This window comes from Fusarium oxysporum, chromosome 7 (genome assembly GCF_000149955.1).
Source record: "Fusarium oxysporum f. sp. lycopersici 4287 chromosome 7, whole genome shotgun sequence".
NCBI classification, from domain to species: domain Eukaryota; kingdom Fungi; phylum Ascomycota; class Sordariomycetes; order Hypocreales; family Nectriaceae; genus Fusarium; species Fusarium oxysporum.
This window is the reverse complement of record NC_030992.1, coordinates 4,120,915-4,134,592: the sequence shown is the minus strand read 5'-3', so window position 1 is coordinate 4,134,592 and position 13,678 is coordinate 4,120,915. Positions and strand designations below refer to the sequence as shown.

The window sequence follows — 13,678 nt, the reverse complement described above, 5'->3', positions numbered from 1 at the left end:
ATGCCTGAAACGAATATTTGAACCTTCCACTACTCGTCCTTCATCACCATCACGACGACCTTTCCCTTAGTTCGACCCGACTCAACCTTCTCCCAAGCCTCCTCAAAGTCATCCAGACCAACCACGCTATCAATGTGCGGCTTAATATCACCAGCCTCCAGAAGCTTTGTAATGTGATCCAGATCCTTGCCGACCGGGTCAATGACGAAGAAGACAGTGTTGGCCTCCTTCTTGACATCCTCCGGACGATTCTGCTCGGGCACGGCGCATACACTGACAAGTGTTCCTCCTTCCCGGACTGCATACCACGTCTGAGCCAGAGAAGGCATGCCGATACAGTCAAAAACAAGGTCAAACTGTCGAGATGCGGGATCTTGTGCAACCCACTCCCCGATGCTTTGCTTCTTGTAATCAATGGATTCAGTCGCACCAAGTTGTCGAACGAAATCGATATTCTGTGTTCCAACCACCGCCGTGATAGTCTTCACTCCAGCGATGCGAGCAAGTTGTACAGCCCAGCTTCCCACTCCTCCAGCAGCACCATTGATCAAAACCCGGATCTTGCCGTTCTTCTCCCGCGCAGCTTCATCACCCCTCAAAGCCTCTGGATTCAAACCCCCTCTCGTGAATAATCCCTGGTATGCAGTAAGTGCACTAATAGGACTCGCCGCAGTTTCAGCCCAAGTCAAGTTCTTAGGTTTAATAGCAAGCTCAGAGACCCGCGCGAGAACATATTCTGCACCTGCACCAGGACGGTTCGCTTCAATACGGGCGTAGACTTCATCGCCGGGTCTAAAGCCACTATTCTCTGGGGCTGAGACAACGGTTCCTGCGAGGTCTTGGCCTGGAATGGGGATCTTGTCGCCGATGAACTCGGGTGCCCAGAGGGCCCAGTCGAGTTCGCCCTTGCAGGGACAGGTAGCGTGGACTTTGACGAGGACGTCTTGAGGATGGGTTGGGGTAGGGACGGGTTGTTGAGATGAGAGGATGAGCTTATGAGAGTGCTTGTCTGGCTGGAGGATAGCCTTCATTGTCGCTGGGAGATTCGATGGAGCCATTTTATAATAGTGGTAGGGTGTTTGTAAGATATATTGCAATGTTATTGAATACTGGAGACGATGCCTGATGAGATGTTTGAAAATAGCGACAGCGACGCAGCAACATATAAATACTGTAGTGGCTTACAAGAATTAATACTCAACATTACATTATCTCCGTCTGATTCCGGAAACTGTATCTCTGCAACTGTCATACCCGAAGTCAGTCAGCGAATAACGCCACTAAACGGTTTCCCGTGTATCGATTACCCGGATACCCGATGTCAGCCTACATGACGAGCAACAGCAAAAACCTGGTCATAGCGGCATCTGCGGCACCCTGGCCAATTACATGTCTTGAAATTCTCCTCGGAGAAGCACCATCGCGTGTTGGTCAGCTCGCGCTCGGCTTGGTAATAACTTAAAACGCGAGGTTAATAACCGAATCTCTAATGCTATACAGGATTGACTTGTCAGTAGTGTAAAGAAGCTTGCAACTGGGCTCAATGCTTCAACTGTTCATGGCATCACCTTAGAGAATTCCTCAAGTTAATACTGCGATAAATGAAGAATCGGTGATTGGGATGAAATTATGTAGACGACCAGATATTACCAGAATGCAATGAACTTGGTCTCAATGCTCTCCCTCACTTCTTCATCCTCAGTACCCGGCAAATGAAACGAACAATGGTGAATCCCTCCCGCGATGCGACTCCCGTCCTTCTCACTCTCGGTATCCATGATCTTGCGAGTCACTCTATCGCAACATACCATGACATGCTCCGAAAGCAATATTAATCCAAAAAACAGTAAGACTTGGGTTTTTATAGTCTCTAGACCAGGAAACTACATATAAGAGCCAAATTTAACTAAAACATTGGGGGCGGTGTTGAAAGCCTAAGTTGCAATTGCCCACTGGATTTTTCACTTAATCAGGAGCTAGAATGATGATGTAGCATGTTGACGATGGCCTCGTGTCCTCGCTTGATGGCCATATCGAGTGGCGTCTGACCAAAAATGTTATCTCTAGCCGCCACGTTGACCTTTCCAGTATTGAGAAGCAGATGGACGATGGCCTCATGTCCTTCTTCAGCAGCCAGCGTAGCGGAGTTCGACCAGTCGAATCTTGAGCATCAGGTTCAGCTCCTCCAAGACTTAGAAGAAGTTCTACAATAGCCTTGTGTCCATACATGGCGGCCCACGAGAGCGGCGTGCGGCTAAAGTGAATATCTCTAGTATCAACGTCGACTTTTCCCGTACGAAGCAGCATCTGAACAACGAACTCACGTCCACGCATGGCGGCCCACGAGAATATTGTCTGCTCACTATTAACGTCTCTTGCATTAACGTCAACATTTCCTGTATCGAGAAGCATCCTGACAATAGCATTGTGTCCTTTCTCGACAGCCAAGTACAGTGGTGTTCGGCCAAATTCATCTTCAGAATCGACGTCTACACCGCTCGAATTGAGGAGCAGCCTGACCCTGGCTTCCTGGCCTCTTTCGGCGGCCCAGGAGAGTGCTGTTTGGCCAAATTCATCTTGAATATTCAGATCGCATTTTCCCTCATTGTGAAGTAACTTGATTATAGCTTCATAACCATGCTCAACGGCGCATCGGAGCGGTGACCGACCCTCTCGATCTTGAGCATCAACATCGACTTTTCCTGTATTTATAAGGAGATTGACGATTGCCTCATGCCCTCGCGTGGCGGCCCACCACAGCGGTGTTCGATCATACTTGTCGCGAGAATCAATATCGAGGTCGACTTTTTCGAGACATAGTTTGACAACTGTATCGTGCCCTTTCTCTGCTGCATAGGACAGCGCAGTCCTACCATCACTGTCCCTCATGTTAAAGGTATAGCAGCTAGACCCAAAAATTTGTACACCGTCCTCGAGCCCGAAAAAAGCCGTCAAATGCAGCCCAGACAGTTGTCTTGGAAACGTTTGACTATACCCCGGTCTCCATAGCGTCCATGCAAGATTTGGATTTATCAGGGCTTGGACCGATGCCTCTACTCTTGCAGTGGATTCGAGAAAATCAATGGCTGCTGGACTCAAAGTTTTGATGTCATAAGCATGGCTGCCCCAGTAACATGCCGAATAGTGATAGAACGGGTTCAACCTCATCCGCTCTTCAAATTCTTCATCCGTCCGACAGAAACCGCTTTCAAAGGCATCAAATGACAAGTACGTCAAGCAGGTTGTCATAATGTTAAACTCCGCGTTAGGCAATAATTCGTTCCTTTTATCAAAAAGGTATTATTGCGCAGTATAGTGATTAAGCCGAATGCTGTCGCGTTTGAGGTCTACTGTGATCAATCCGGCATATACTGAGACTATATCCTCAATAGGTACTATGTCTCCAGCATCTAGCGTTCGGTTGCCTTGTTTAGTAGCTAGGGCATGCTGAAGTTCTATTATCGTAAGCTGTCGCTTGACGCAAGTAATCCACGAGAGAACCTGTATTGTGAGCTCTTGCAAGCCTAGTTTTTGTCTACTAATTCTCTCCATTATATGATCATAGGCACCTGATAGTAGCTTGTGCTTATTACCTCTGTATGCCTGCTTTTGCTTCTGGATCTCTTTCAAGGCGCTTCTAATATCGTTCTCTGTTACCTTATCTATGAAGAAGTGAAGGTAAATATGGGCCAGGAGAAACCTATGCGTTCGTCAGCAAGCATTTACGTATCGCTTTTCACCGGGTTCCTATATTCTGTCTACTGCGTCTGATATGCCTATCTGGATCTGTTCTTGAAGCCGCGAGTTAGTTTTGATGACAGGCCGAAGCGTTCCTATGTGTTTCTCGAGATACAGGGTGACATCATCCTTAGTCGCGCGAATTTCGAGGCAAAGAGTCCGTTGAAAAAACTTGGTGATGTCGGGAATAGGCCTTGATATTGCGAAAAAGTTCATCGCAGTCTTGTCCTGGTATCTCAAGATTTCAGACAAAAGTTTGCCCCGATAATCATCAAGAGCTTGGCATTTGTCAAGAGCATCGACAATAATGAACACCTTTGTATATAACTTAATCACATATTATAAGGTTGCCGATAATTCCTCAACTAATAGACGTATCGCATTCTTCTTATGCTTGCCATAAAGAGAGTTAATACTTTCTGGCAGGAAATGCCAGCCCCGGCTAAGTTGTTTGACTAGACTTGCTAAAAGATTATTAATTTTCTGTTCTTGCTCTTGGCGAAAGTTGCAGTAGATGTAGGCAATCCCAATGTTGGGGTTTTCGGATAATCGCGTGTAGAGATTGTTAATTATAATCGACGACAGTATCGTCTTCCCGGCCCCTGGGATGCCCGGACAGAACAGTGTCTTGCCGTCCGCATCAAGCCACTCTTGATACTCTGCGGATTCCAGAAACCATTGGCCAGTTCCTTGTTGTCTGTTCCCGAAGTAGTCGCTTTGTTGCCGGCCGAGTCAACTGGCGTGAGCCAATCAAGAATCTCAGCATCTTCTTTTTTGTTCAGTTGGGCCCGGGTATGCATGGCGTTCTCTCGAATTGTAGATACAACATCGCAAACTAAACTCAACGTTAGGAGTCGTTGCCAATTTCATTTAAAAACTACTAACCCTGGATAATTATGTCTCTCACTGGGCGCTCCCTGTCAACATCACCTGGCTGGATATATTGAAGAAACTCCTTCGCAAACGCTGCAGCTACTGCTGCAGCATGTTCCTGCCAGACTTTATTCTTGTGCGAGTCTGCATAGTCGCAAATTCCTCGGATGACGATACACGGGAAGTTGTAGGCCAGTCCCGCCGCTTCCATTTCAACGCAAAGAACATGACCACCAAGATCCTTGGTAAGTCTGTCCTGGATGGTAGCGTCCTTAATGACCTGGTTACCGGATGTAATTAGGCCATAATGCACACGCATATCTCTGAACAAGTTGGGGTGGATTAAATGCTGGTCTCATTCGCTGCGATTCACACTACGAGTAAGTAATATGAACCACAATGTTCTTTCTCTGTTTCTGATCTTGTCCCCTTAACAGCTATGGCCCTCACCAAGGTTATATGGGAGCTTGCGAAACAGCCAGAATACATTGAGCCGTTGAGGGCCGAGATGCACGACGTCTTCGGACCTGAGGTCGGTACAAGAGCAATACGCATCAACAAAGATTCTCTATCTAGGCTCCAGAAACTAGATAGCTTCATCAGAGAAGTCCAGCAATGGTGTCCCTCAACTTTCGGTAAGTCTAAGGCCCCCATCCAAGTCAATGCATGAGGCACTAACTGAATGCTCGATTCACTCCTAGTAGACGTGTAATGTAGTCAATGACACTATCAAATGGTATTAAGCTACCAAGAGGGACTTCTATAGCATTCCCCGCTTACGCAATCCAGTACTATCTTACCCTTCCTCTTGTTATGAGCTACTGTACTGACTATCTAACAGCATGTCGGAAGAGACGCCAACATTCTCACCAAATTTAAGCTCTGACTTCACGAACCCGTCCCCTCGAATCTTTGACGGGTTTCGGTACTCGAATCTCCGATCTATAAAAGGACAGGAGTCGCACCACCAGGCAGCCACTACAGGTCCTGACTATCTGACATTCAATCATGGAAAACATGCATGCCCTGGAAGGTTCTTTGCCATATGTGAGATCAAGATGATACTCATAGAGCTGTTGGCAAGTATGATTTCAGACTTGAGGATGGAAAGCCAGGGCCTAAGTTGGTTCGTGTCGGGACGGAGACTCGACTGGATGCTGGGGCTTGTCTCGAGATAAGAAGGAGATGAATACGGAGACACTATTAAATGGGCTGTTATTCTGAGCGGAAATACTGGCCGAGGCTATGTAGTGGCCAGGAATAATTCAGCAGAGCAAAGCCGCAAATATCTGTCTGCAGATTAGATAGTCACCAAGGTTGGTGGAAAGGGGCGTTTCAGTGAGTTATATACCATTGTGATCTCATAGCATCAATGATAAAGAGGCAAGCTGATGTTGAATGAGTATAAGCGCTCAGCCGTAATCTACAGCCCAGGTTTCTCAACCCAGCGTTGCCAGCTAGTGCTATTACACAAGTCCTCCATTGCTCCAACATCCAGAGTGATCAGCACCTCAAATTTAGTGGTATCTGTTTCTGGTAACACTAGTCCGGCGCCAGTACCAAAGCCAACTTGTGCTCTGCGCACAGCATCTGGGGCGACGCCCCTCGCAAGATCTTGTTTGTCAAGTCCTGGCAGGTCCCAGTGAGTCCGAGTTCCAAAGTGTCGCCAAGTATTCAAGTAAAAGCCCAGTGGATCGCCCAGGTCAAAGTCAAGCCCTATGAACCGCGGGTCTTGAACCCTGCGAAACAGAGCAGTACGAGCAGCCACGAAGTCGTCGTCGACGCTGAGAATAGCCTCATCTATAGCACGTGCTATAGCTGCTAGAGCGGAGTAGGCAGTTTCTTGATCCTCGTTACATGCTGCTAATATAGTTGACTTGTTGATTGAGACAATGGGAAGAGTAATGGCGTTACCGGAGCTGGAGCTAATGGCATCGGTGGATATACGTCGGCGCCAATCGACAGAAATCATTAGCCGTGCATCTTCAGCAAGAGACGTCTCGGATGACAGGCTAGCTATACGGGCATTGGTGACATTTGCCCATGTAATGGCAGCGAGACATGTAAATGTTGAGGGCTGGTGTTTCGAGTCGGTGAGTCGTGTGTACGCGAGTCTGTCTTTGAGATCACGAACAGTCTGATCTTGAATCACAAAAATACGACCGATGTTCTTGAGCGGTTTTTTTGTCGCCGGAGCTCGAAATTGCGTTGGGCCGAGAGGGGATGAAAGAAGTCGATATTCAGGACAACGAGAAAGTAGCTCGTTCAAGTCCGGAACTGGCGGCACGTGGGCAACTTCAAGCGACTCGCCACTCAAACGGGCCGGAATTGTAATATCCAACGTCTTTTTTGGATCCTTGGTAAGTTCAGCAAAGCACCTGATGATTATATCCATACGGCCAGCATCTAAAAGAGAATGATGACCATAGATGCCAAGAAGCAATCCCCCATCTATAAGACGGACATGTACTTCAAAAACCGGAATTCCCTCTCCCCCTTCTTCAAGTCGATAGGGAAGGTCAAAAGAGTCATCGATAAAGGCTTTTGCTGGAAAGCCTTGGCTCTTGAGCTGACTGTAAGTCCAGCTGAATGAGGCCCTCTGATCGAAGAACTTGAAAGGAATATCCTGTATGTCATTCGTGCTAATGGCTAGATGGCCGAGAGGGTTCGCTAGAAGGAATATTCTACCATTCAAATCCTGAAACCGTTTTGATAATTCCGATAAGGCCGTTGTTAGATGTTGCTTGAGGCAATCGAGGTCCGTGGTCTGTCGGTAAGGAAGGCAATACCACAGCCGTATATATGCCCTTGGTGCTATTTGGTCCCAGATATCCAGTGTTCGGTGTTCCATTGTTACTTCATATACGTAAGCCCCGAGATAAAAGTATAATAGTGGCGACAGGGAGCGTGCTGTTGGAATTTTCAAGGTCGAAGTTGCATTCTCTCTGTCAGATTGACTGCTCTGTGGCTGCACTGGAAATGGATTCAACACGGTTATGTAAGCATTGGTGTCTGGTAATAAGCAACCAGAGGTCATTCCCGACAATAATTGTTAGTGACACAGGGTGACTCGTAGGGCTTATACTGGTACACACCGCAATTTTCTAGTGTTGATCTTACGCGATGAGACTCAGTAGTGCGCTCGATAGTAATAGATAAGAATGTTAAACTCCTCAAACGACGCCTCTTGTTACTTGAATTGTAAGTCCTCCCATTTCCCATCTGCCGTACCAAAGAGTTCCCCATCCATGATTCCATGCACATAAGCCTCCCCAACGATCGAGTAACACTCTGATCTATCCACACTCCCTCTCTTGACCACGAAAGGTACACGCCCGCCAGAAAGAAGAACCACTTCATCACCTGGTTGGGTAGATGGATGTGCGAGACCCAAGTACCCCCCATTTGTAAAAAACATTCTTCTATGCCAAGAAACATGGTGCATGGTACTTTCATAGAGACCACCATCTTGATCCAAGCCCTCCTTGCCGTGGTGGCGATCCTGCAATAAGCGAACGACAGAGTCGATGCCAGGTGTCAAATTCGGGCTCTCCACGGCTGCGCTCTGAGTATCGGCCGAACTCGAAAAATGCTGCTGGAGTTCCTCTCGGGCCTGCAAAGCAAACGCAGCAAACTTGTAAACCCAATCTTCACTGACTGGGTAATGGCTTGTTCCGAGGCCGATGTTCCCGATTAGCGTGCGCCAAAAGGCGTCAATCATAGAACCGGACTTTCCATTGACGATCGGGTACACCGCACTGAAATCAACCATACTCGCCCACTTCTCTAAGGTGTCGTAGATCGATTGCTCTGCTATGGGACATATCTTGGATATCTTGTCGAGTTTGTATGCTGACAATGTCAGGGTATCTGGATCCGATGGCGAATGCTGAATACTGACATCTCGTCCTGCTGCAGCGGCATACAAGGTCAGGGATCCAGGTCGTGGTGGCATGCAGAGAATAGAGGCAACTTGATGTACGCTGTAGTCTGGAACCCAACTTGGAAGCTGATGAATCTGCCGAAACTTCACATCTTCGACACCCGAAAGAATGTCAAGGGAGCCTTGGCGGATGAGGTGAAGAGTGACATCTCGAAAGACTTCGACAACGGACTTTCGATAATCTGGCCTAAGTGCCGGTGGTAGCGCTTCTTTTCTCCCGCTCTCTGCTAGATTTATCAGTGCGAATATCTTGTCCACTGGTTTGGTAGCTTTGAAACGCCGAGTCGACGCAAGCAAAAGATCTAAGCTCTGATGCTCTCCTTCCTGATGTCGCACACGACAGTTCATCATACCGGTAATAAAGCCTGCTGCACCAGAGACCTTGTAAATCTGGTGGAAGAGCTTGATCCAAGAACTCTCAACGAGGAACATTGCAGCCCTTCCAACAACGTCAAATGGTAGCATCAACAGTCCGCAGAATATGGCTGGTTTCCGTGATACTGCAACTTCCTGGATGATCCAAGCTCGATGAAACGCGGATCGCGATATGAAGTTCATGAAAGACGCCCATATTGGTGCATCATGCTCTGGTAGGCCGACACTCCTCATAAAGATAGGGTTGAGCAGAGCGCTGATCCCAGGGTGAGAACCTCCAGATTCAAGGAGATGAGTCTCCAGACGATCTAGAGATGACAGCAGATCTAAGACCGCCTCTGTATCCTCGTCCGGCTCGCCGATCCAAAAGAGATCCATAGAAGCACGCTGATAGATCTCACACATTTGCCCTATTTGCTGAACGCACTCATCCTTGTCCTCTTGGTTGATGCATATCTGATCAATCCAGATGATGCGCTCGCCGGCTGTTTCGCGGTAATTCTGGAGGAAATTCCAGAGATTTAGGCTAACGTTGAGGTATTTGTCGTTAATCAACACAGGCCGGAAAGTCTTGGGCAGAGTCTCCTCGTGCCATGTATAGGATAAGGCAATATATCGGGGAGTTTCTTGCGCAGCAAGATCAGCATCAAACATCCTGCAGCGCAGGATATCTTGCCCCCCATTTGATAGGATCTGAAGTAGGCGGAAGCTGGTGGAGCTGGTGAGACTCTGATATGTCAATTTTGGTGCGCCTTGAGGTATGTTAAGAGCTTGAGAGTCCACGCTTGGGAAGATCTCTGATGCGCTTATAGGTTCCCTCTTATATGCAGACTGAGATGACATAGTGATAGACCTGCTTAAAGACTCTTCTGATTAGTTCTTCCACATGACTCTATGATATGTTTATGAAGTTCCAGGTCGGTTCAGTGGGTCAACGAGAGCTGTTTCCTTACCGCTGTGTAAAGTTAGACTTGTTTTTAGAAATATAGATTTTCAATGACATAAACAATAACGCAGAACACTTCTTCTGACAAGGCAAAAATTTTCTGGGCATATCTGTAATATGAAGGAGTGAGATGATGCCTTACCCCGCTTTGCGATGTTGAATTATTTGCTACTCAGCCTTGTTGCTGCAGGCTTATCGTTATCTTTATGAGCTCTCTCTGGCTATTGTATATTAAATTATAGAGTACGTATCTTAGATGTTACTTCTCTTTCAACATACTAGCTCTAAGTATTACTTTAAACTATTAGTCTTGCATAGAAGTATTCGTAATCTCGGGCCGATTTTCGATTTTCTAGAATAGTAACTATTTAAAGACGCGATTTTACCACCTAATCACCTTCTCTACCACCCCATTACAGAGTTGATTGATGGTTAAAGCTTATGACATCTCAACGAGACATATCACCAACTTACAGAGTCTACAACAAATTTAACTTCTACAATGAGTACTTCAGAAGCAACGTTCTGGAGCTATACCCAGGCACAGGGTGAATCCTACGCCACCGGACGCCCTGGCTATTTTCCAGAGCTCTTCAAAATCATCCTCAACCATCACGCTTCTAGTGGCGGCCGCCTTGATACCGTACTAGACGTCGGCTGCGGGACTGGTCAAGCTACAGGGGACCTAGCTCCCTTTTTCAACAATGCCATCGGCATAGATCCATCGGAGGGCATGATCACCTTTGCGCGCGAGACCATCAAGTCATCGGCTTTGTCTATACGTTTCGAAGTATCAGCCGCTGAAGCCCTGGGCATTGATCTGGAACCGCCCATCGCCAATAACAGCGTTGACCTTCTGACCGCTGCCACGGCGGCTCATTGGTTCGATATGACGCAATTCTGGCGTAGCGCTGCGCGAGTTGTGGAAGCCGGAGGTACTGTCGCTCTCTGGGCGAGAACTGGCATGTCTGTGGACCCTACCGAGACACCCAACGGCGCGGCTATCAAAGTTGCGGTAGAAGAGTTAACTCACTCAACAGCGAACTACACCAGTATTACAAGCAAGGCAACACACTGACGCGCGATCTCTACGTCGATTTACCACTACCTTGGACAATCGAAACTCCTGTGACAGGGTTTGACAAAAGCGGTTTCATCTGCAAGGAGTGGAGCCATAACACAGAAAGCTCGGAAACCGAGGATCTCGGCACTGGGAAAACTCTGACACCTGAGGAGTTTGAGAAGCTGATAGGCACAAGCAGTCCGGTGGCAAGGTGGAGGGAAGCGAACCCCGACAAGGCTGGGACAGAAGAGGATGTAGCTCGCAAGGCACGAGGGCTAATCTACAGTTTTTTGCATGAAGTCGGTGTCGAGCTTGACGAGGAGTTATTGAGAGGTCGGACGGAGCTTGTGCTGCTCATGGTAAAGAAGGAAGTAGAAGAAAGAACTCAGGCAACCAAGGTATCCTATGATACGCCGAGGAGATACATTATATATATAGGTTACATTAAGAAATACATATGCTATTAGGGTGTTAGATGCATAGCTATCTACGGCTTGACCCTTCAATGTACTGGTCTAGCTGTGCAGAGGCACCTAAGCCATTGCCTTTTTATCGTCCGCTGCCCGTCTCCATTTCGCGCCAAACTTCCATTGGATAGCCAAGCTCGCCATTGCAACACCCTGCACCGCAACACAGACCGTGAACGCCAACCCGACACCGATAGAGTTGATCATTGGCATAACAAAGCTCGTGCCTCCAGCGGCGAATAAGCATCTTGCAAGGTTCAGGCTCGCGCTGGCAGCGGCGCTGCGGTCGTGAAACACATCGACAAGATAGGTCATGACGACAGACTGCATGGAAACAGCAGACCAGCCAGTTACAAACGTCGAGACAATTGGCACGGCAATGTGTACCTGGTGGGGATATTGTATGGTCCAGCCAAAGAGCAAGATGGACGCGCATTGGACGAAGGAGAAAAGGGGGATGAGACGGAGACGTGCTGTCTCCAGCGGGAAGTCATTTTCCTGGGCCTTTCGCGTATTGACAGGTTCAACGTCATCCTTTGTGTTACTGCTCGCAATGCGTGCATCATGCCGAGCCTTGAAACGGCGGTAGTCGAGATTGAGTATCTTGCCGGTAATTAGTGTTCCTACCATGGAGCCTACGCCGTTGGCGATAAATGTCAGGCCGATCTGAGTTTCTGTGAGACCATATTTATCTTCGAAAAGACTAGACATAGCCGTGATGCTCATCTGCCAAACAGCATAATAGACTGCGAGGAACACGATGATGGGAGCGGCTTGCTTGCTGATAAGGATTCGGAAGGGTCCAGTAACATCGATGTGCTTCTTCGCCGCAGGCGATGTAGAGATCGCGTCGCAATTCCATTGGACTTTGGTCGTTTTCTGATAAACGCGCAAGGGGTATTTGGCTAGGGCGTGTGTAGGTATCCGGCTCCCATTACCAACGATAGACCTCAGCGTCTCGGGCAAGAGCAGAACCAAGAAAGTCAGAAAAACACCGCTGTAGATGGTTAACAGCCAAAAGATGGATCTCCAACCAAGAGATCCAGCCAGCGCACCGCCGATGATAGGTCCCACTGCCACGGGCACCAGCAGCCCTGCCTGAAATATACCCATGAGACCACCACGATTATCTCGTGTCGTAATATCCCCGATAACGCCTGAGCCTATAGCAATTGTACTAGCACTACCAGTGCTCTGAATGCACCTCAGCACAACCATGGTCGCGTAGTTCTTAGCTTCTGCCAGGCCGATACATGCTCCCAGGAAGACAATGAAGGTGAGTGAGTATGCGAGTCGGCGTCCCTTGACATCTGATATTGGGCCCCAGAGACTGGGAGCTAGCCCTTGGAAGATAAGGTACGAAGTCACAGTGAGATTGATCAATTCAATCGAGACATCGAGGTCGTGGGCGATGGTTGGGAGGGCGGGGAAATAAATGTTTGACGCGAAACCCGAGACTATAATTATATTAACAAGAGAGGTTCAAATTGAGGATCATATGGGGACTTACATGTTGCCGCGATGGAGACAATTGTTACGATCAAGGCAGTTTGGCGTTTGTCGAAGATGCTATAGGGCTCTGGCGCAGGCAAAGGGGCTGCTACAGGCGATTCTGTGCCAGTCATTGTTTACGATGCTTAATAAAATAATTCAGTGATAAAAGTCATCTGCAATTGACACCTCCGAGGAAGTAAAATCGAAGACATTGGCTTTATAGCGCTGACGACTCCAGCTCATGACGGAGGTACAAGGGCTCCCGGAGTTCGGAGTTGAGGTTTTACAATAGTGGAGACGTGGTGTACTCAGCTCCGAAGTAAGACGTCAGCTAAGTAGGACCCATAACTCATACTGCGTGAAAGTAGCGGATTTGAGACCTGGCTCCTAAATCGTTTCTATTATTAAGTAATCCGCTTGTCCAATTTATATTGGCCAGACTTCTATTACTACGCTTTTGACCTTGGTCCTTAATCCAACTCTAAACCCTATAGGTAAGACTCCTGACCGGATATCTTGAACATAATACTGCAACTTGCCTACCCTGAACTTAACAGTCCTTACAAATTGCAGGTAGCTAGAATCTGCTTTTTACCTTACATAGTTGGTACTAGTCTGATTTGGGCTCATACTTGGTACTTGCCTTACACAGAAAGGAGCCAGTGTAAGAAAATAAAAGTACAATAACTGCCAGACGGTTGGTGGGCCAAGTTTCTTTCTATCTAGTTTATGTTGAACTTTATGCACGTGTCTCATAAGAGAGTCCAGATGCAACCCCA

At 47.7% G+C, this 13,678-nt stretch overlaps 8 protein-coding genes across 8 annotated transcripts; 2 read left to right on the top strand and 6 right to left on the bottom strand.

Moving 5' to 3' along the window:
• Window positions 1-29: 29 nt before the first annotated feature.
• On the bottom strand, window positions 30-1,058 carry FOXG_10743 (uncharacterized protein; the record flags this gene model as incomplete). The annotated part of the gene is made up of 1 exon (XM_018390217.1): window positions 30-1,058. One exon carries the CDS (start codon window positions 1,056-1,058, stop codon window positions 30-32), a length of 1,029 nt encoding a protein of 342 aa, XP_018248627.1.
• A 907-nt stretch (window positions 1,059-1,965) lies between these two features.
• On the bottom strand, window positions 1,966-2,889 carry FOXG_10742 (uncharacterized protein; the record flags this gene model as incomplete). The annotated part of the gene is made up of 1 exon (XM_018390216.1): window positions 1,966-2,889. The coding sequence occupies one exon, from the start codon at window positions 2,887-2,889 to the stop codon at window positions 1,966-1,968; it is 924 nt and encodes a 307-aa protein (XP_018248626.1).
• A 1,418-nt stretch (window positions 2,890-4,307) lies between these two features.
• Window positions 4,308-4,930, bottom strand: FOXG_20366 (uncharacterized protein; the record flags this gene model as incomplete). Its single annotated transcript, XM_018400647.1, has 2 exons — window positions 4,308-4,573; window positions 4,624-4,930. The coding sequence occupies 2 exons, from the start codon at window positions 4,928-4,930 to the stop codon at window positions 4,308-4,310; spliced, it is 573 nt and encodes a 190-aa protein (XP_018248625.1).
• A 120-nt stretch (window positions 4,931-5,050) lies between these two features.
• On the top strand, window positions 5,051-5,323 carry FOXG_10741 (uncharacterized protein; the record flags this gene model as incomplete). The annotated part of the gene is made up of 2 exons (XM_018390215.1): window positions 5,051-5,246; window positions 5,313-5,323. The coding sequence occupies 2 exons, from the start codon at window positions 5,051-5,053 to the stop codon at window positions 5,321-5,323; spliced, it is 207 nt and encodes a 68-aa protein (XP_018248624.1).
• Window positions 5,324-5,946: 623 nt separating this feature from the next.
• On the bottom strand, window positions 5,947-7,527 carry FOXG_20365 (uncharacterized protein). The gene has a single exon (XM_018400646.1). The coding sequence runs from the start codon at window positions 7,460-7,462 to the stop codon at window positions 6,035-6,037; it is 1,428 nt and encodes a 475-aa protein (XP_018248623.1). The 5' UTR covers window positions 7,463-7,527; the 3' UTR covers window positions 5,947-6,034.
• Window positions 7,528-7,752: 225 nt separating this feature from the next.
• On the bottom strand, window positions 7,753-9,772 carry FOXG_10740 (uncharacterized protein; the record flags this gene model as incomplete). Its single annotated transcript, XM_018390214.1, has 1 exon — window positions 7,753-9,772. One exon carries the CDS (start codon window positions 9,770-9,772, stop codon window positions 7,802-7,804), a length of 1,971 nt encoding a protein of 656 aa, XP_018248622.1. The 3' UTR covers window positions 7,753-7,801.
• A 605-nt stretch (window positions 9,773-10,377) lies between these two features.
• On the top strand, window positions 10,378-11,405 carry FOXG_10739 (uncharacterized protein; the record flags this gene model as incomplete). The annotated part of the gene is made up of 2 exons (XM_018390213.1): window positions 10,378-10,884; window positions 10,929-11,405. The coding sequence occupies 2 exons, from the start codon at window positions 10,378-10,380 to the stop codon at window positions 11,403-11,405; spliced, it is 984 nt and encodes a 327-aa protein (XP_018248621.1).
• Window positions 11,406-11,471: 66 nt separating this feature from the next.
• Window positions 11,472-13,030, bottom strand: FOXG_10738 (uncharacterized protein; the record flags this gene model as incomplete). The annotated part of the gene is made up of 2 exons (XM_018390212.1): window positions 11,472-12,862; window positions 12,916-13,030. The coding sequence occupies 2 exons, from the start codon at window positions 13,028-13,030 to the stop codon at window positions 11,472-11,474; spliced, it is 1,506 nt and encodes a 501-aa protein (XP_018248620.1).
• Between the last annotated feature and the right edge of the window lie 648 nt (window positions 13,031-13,678).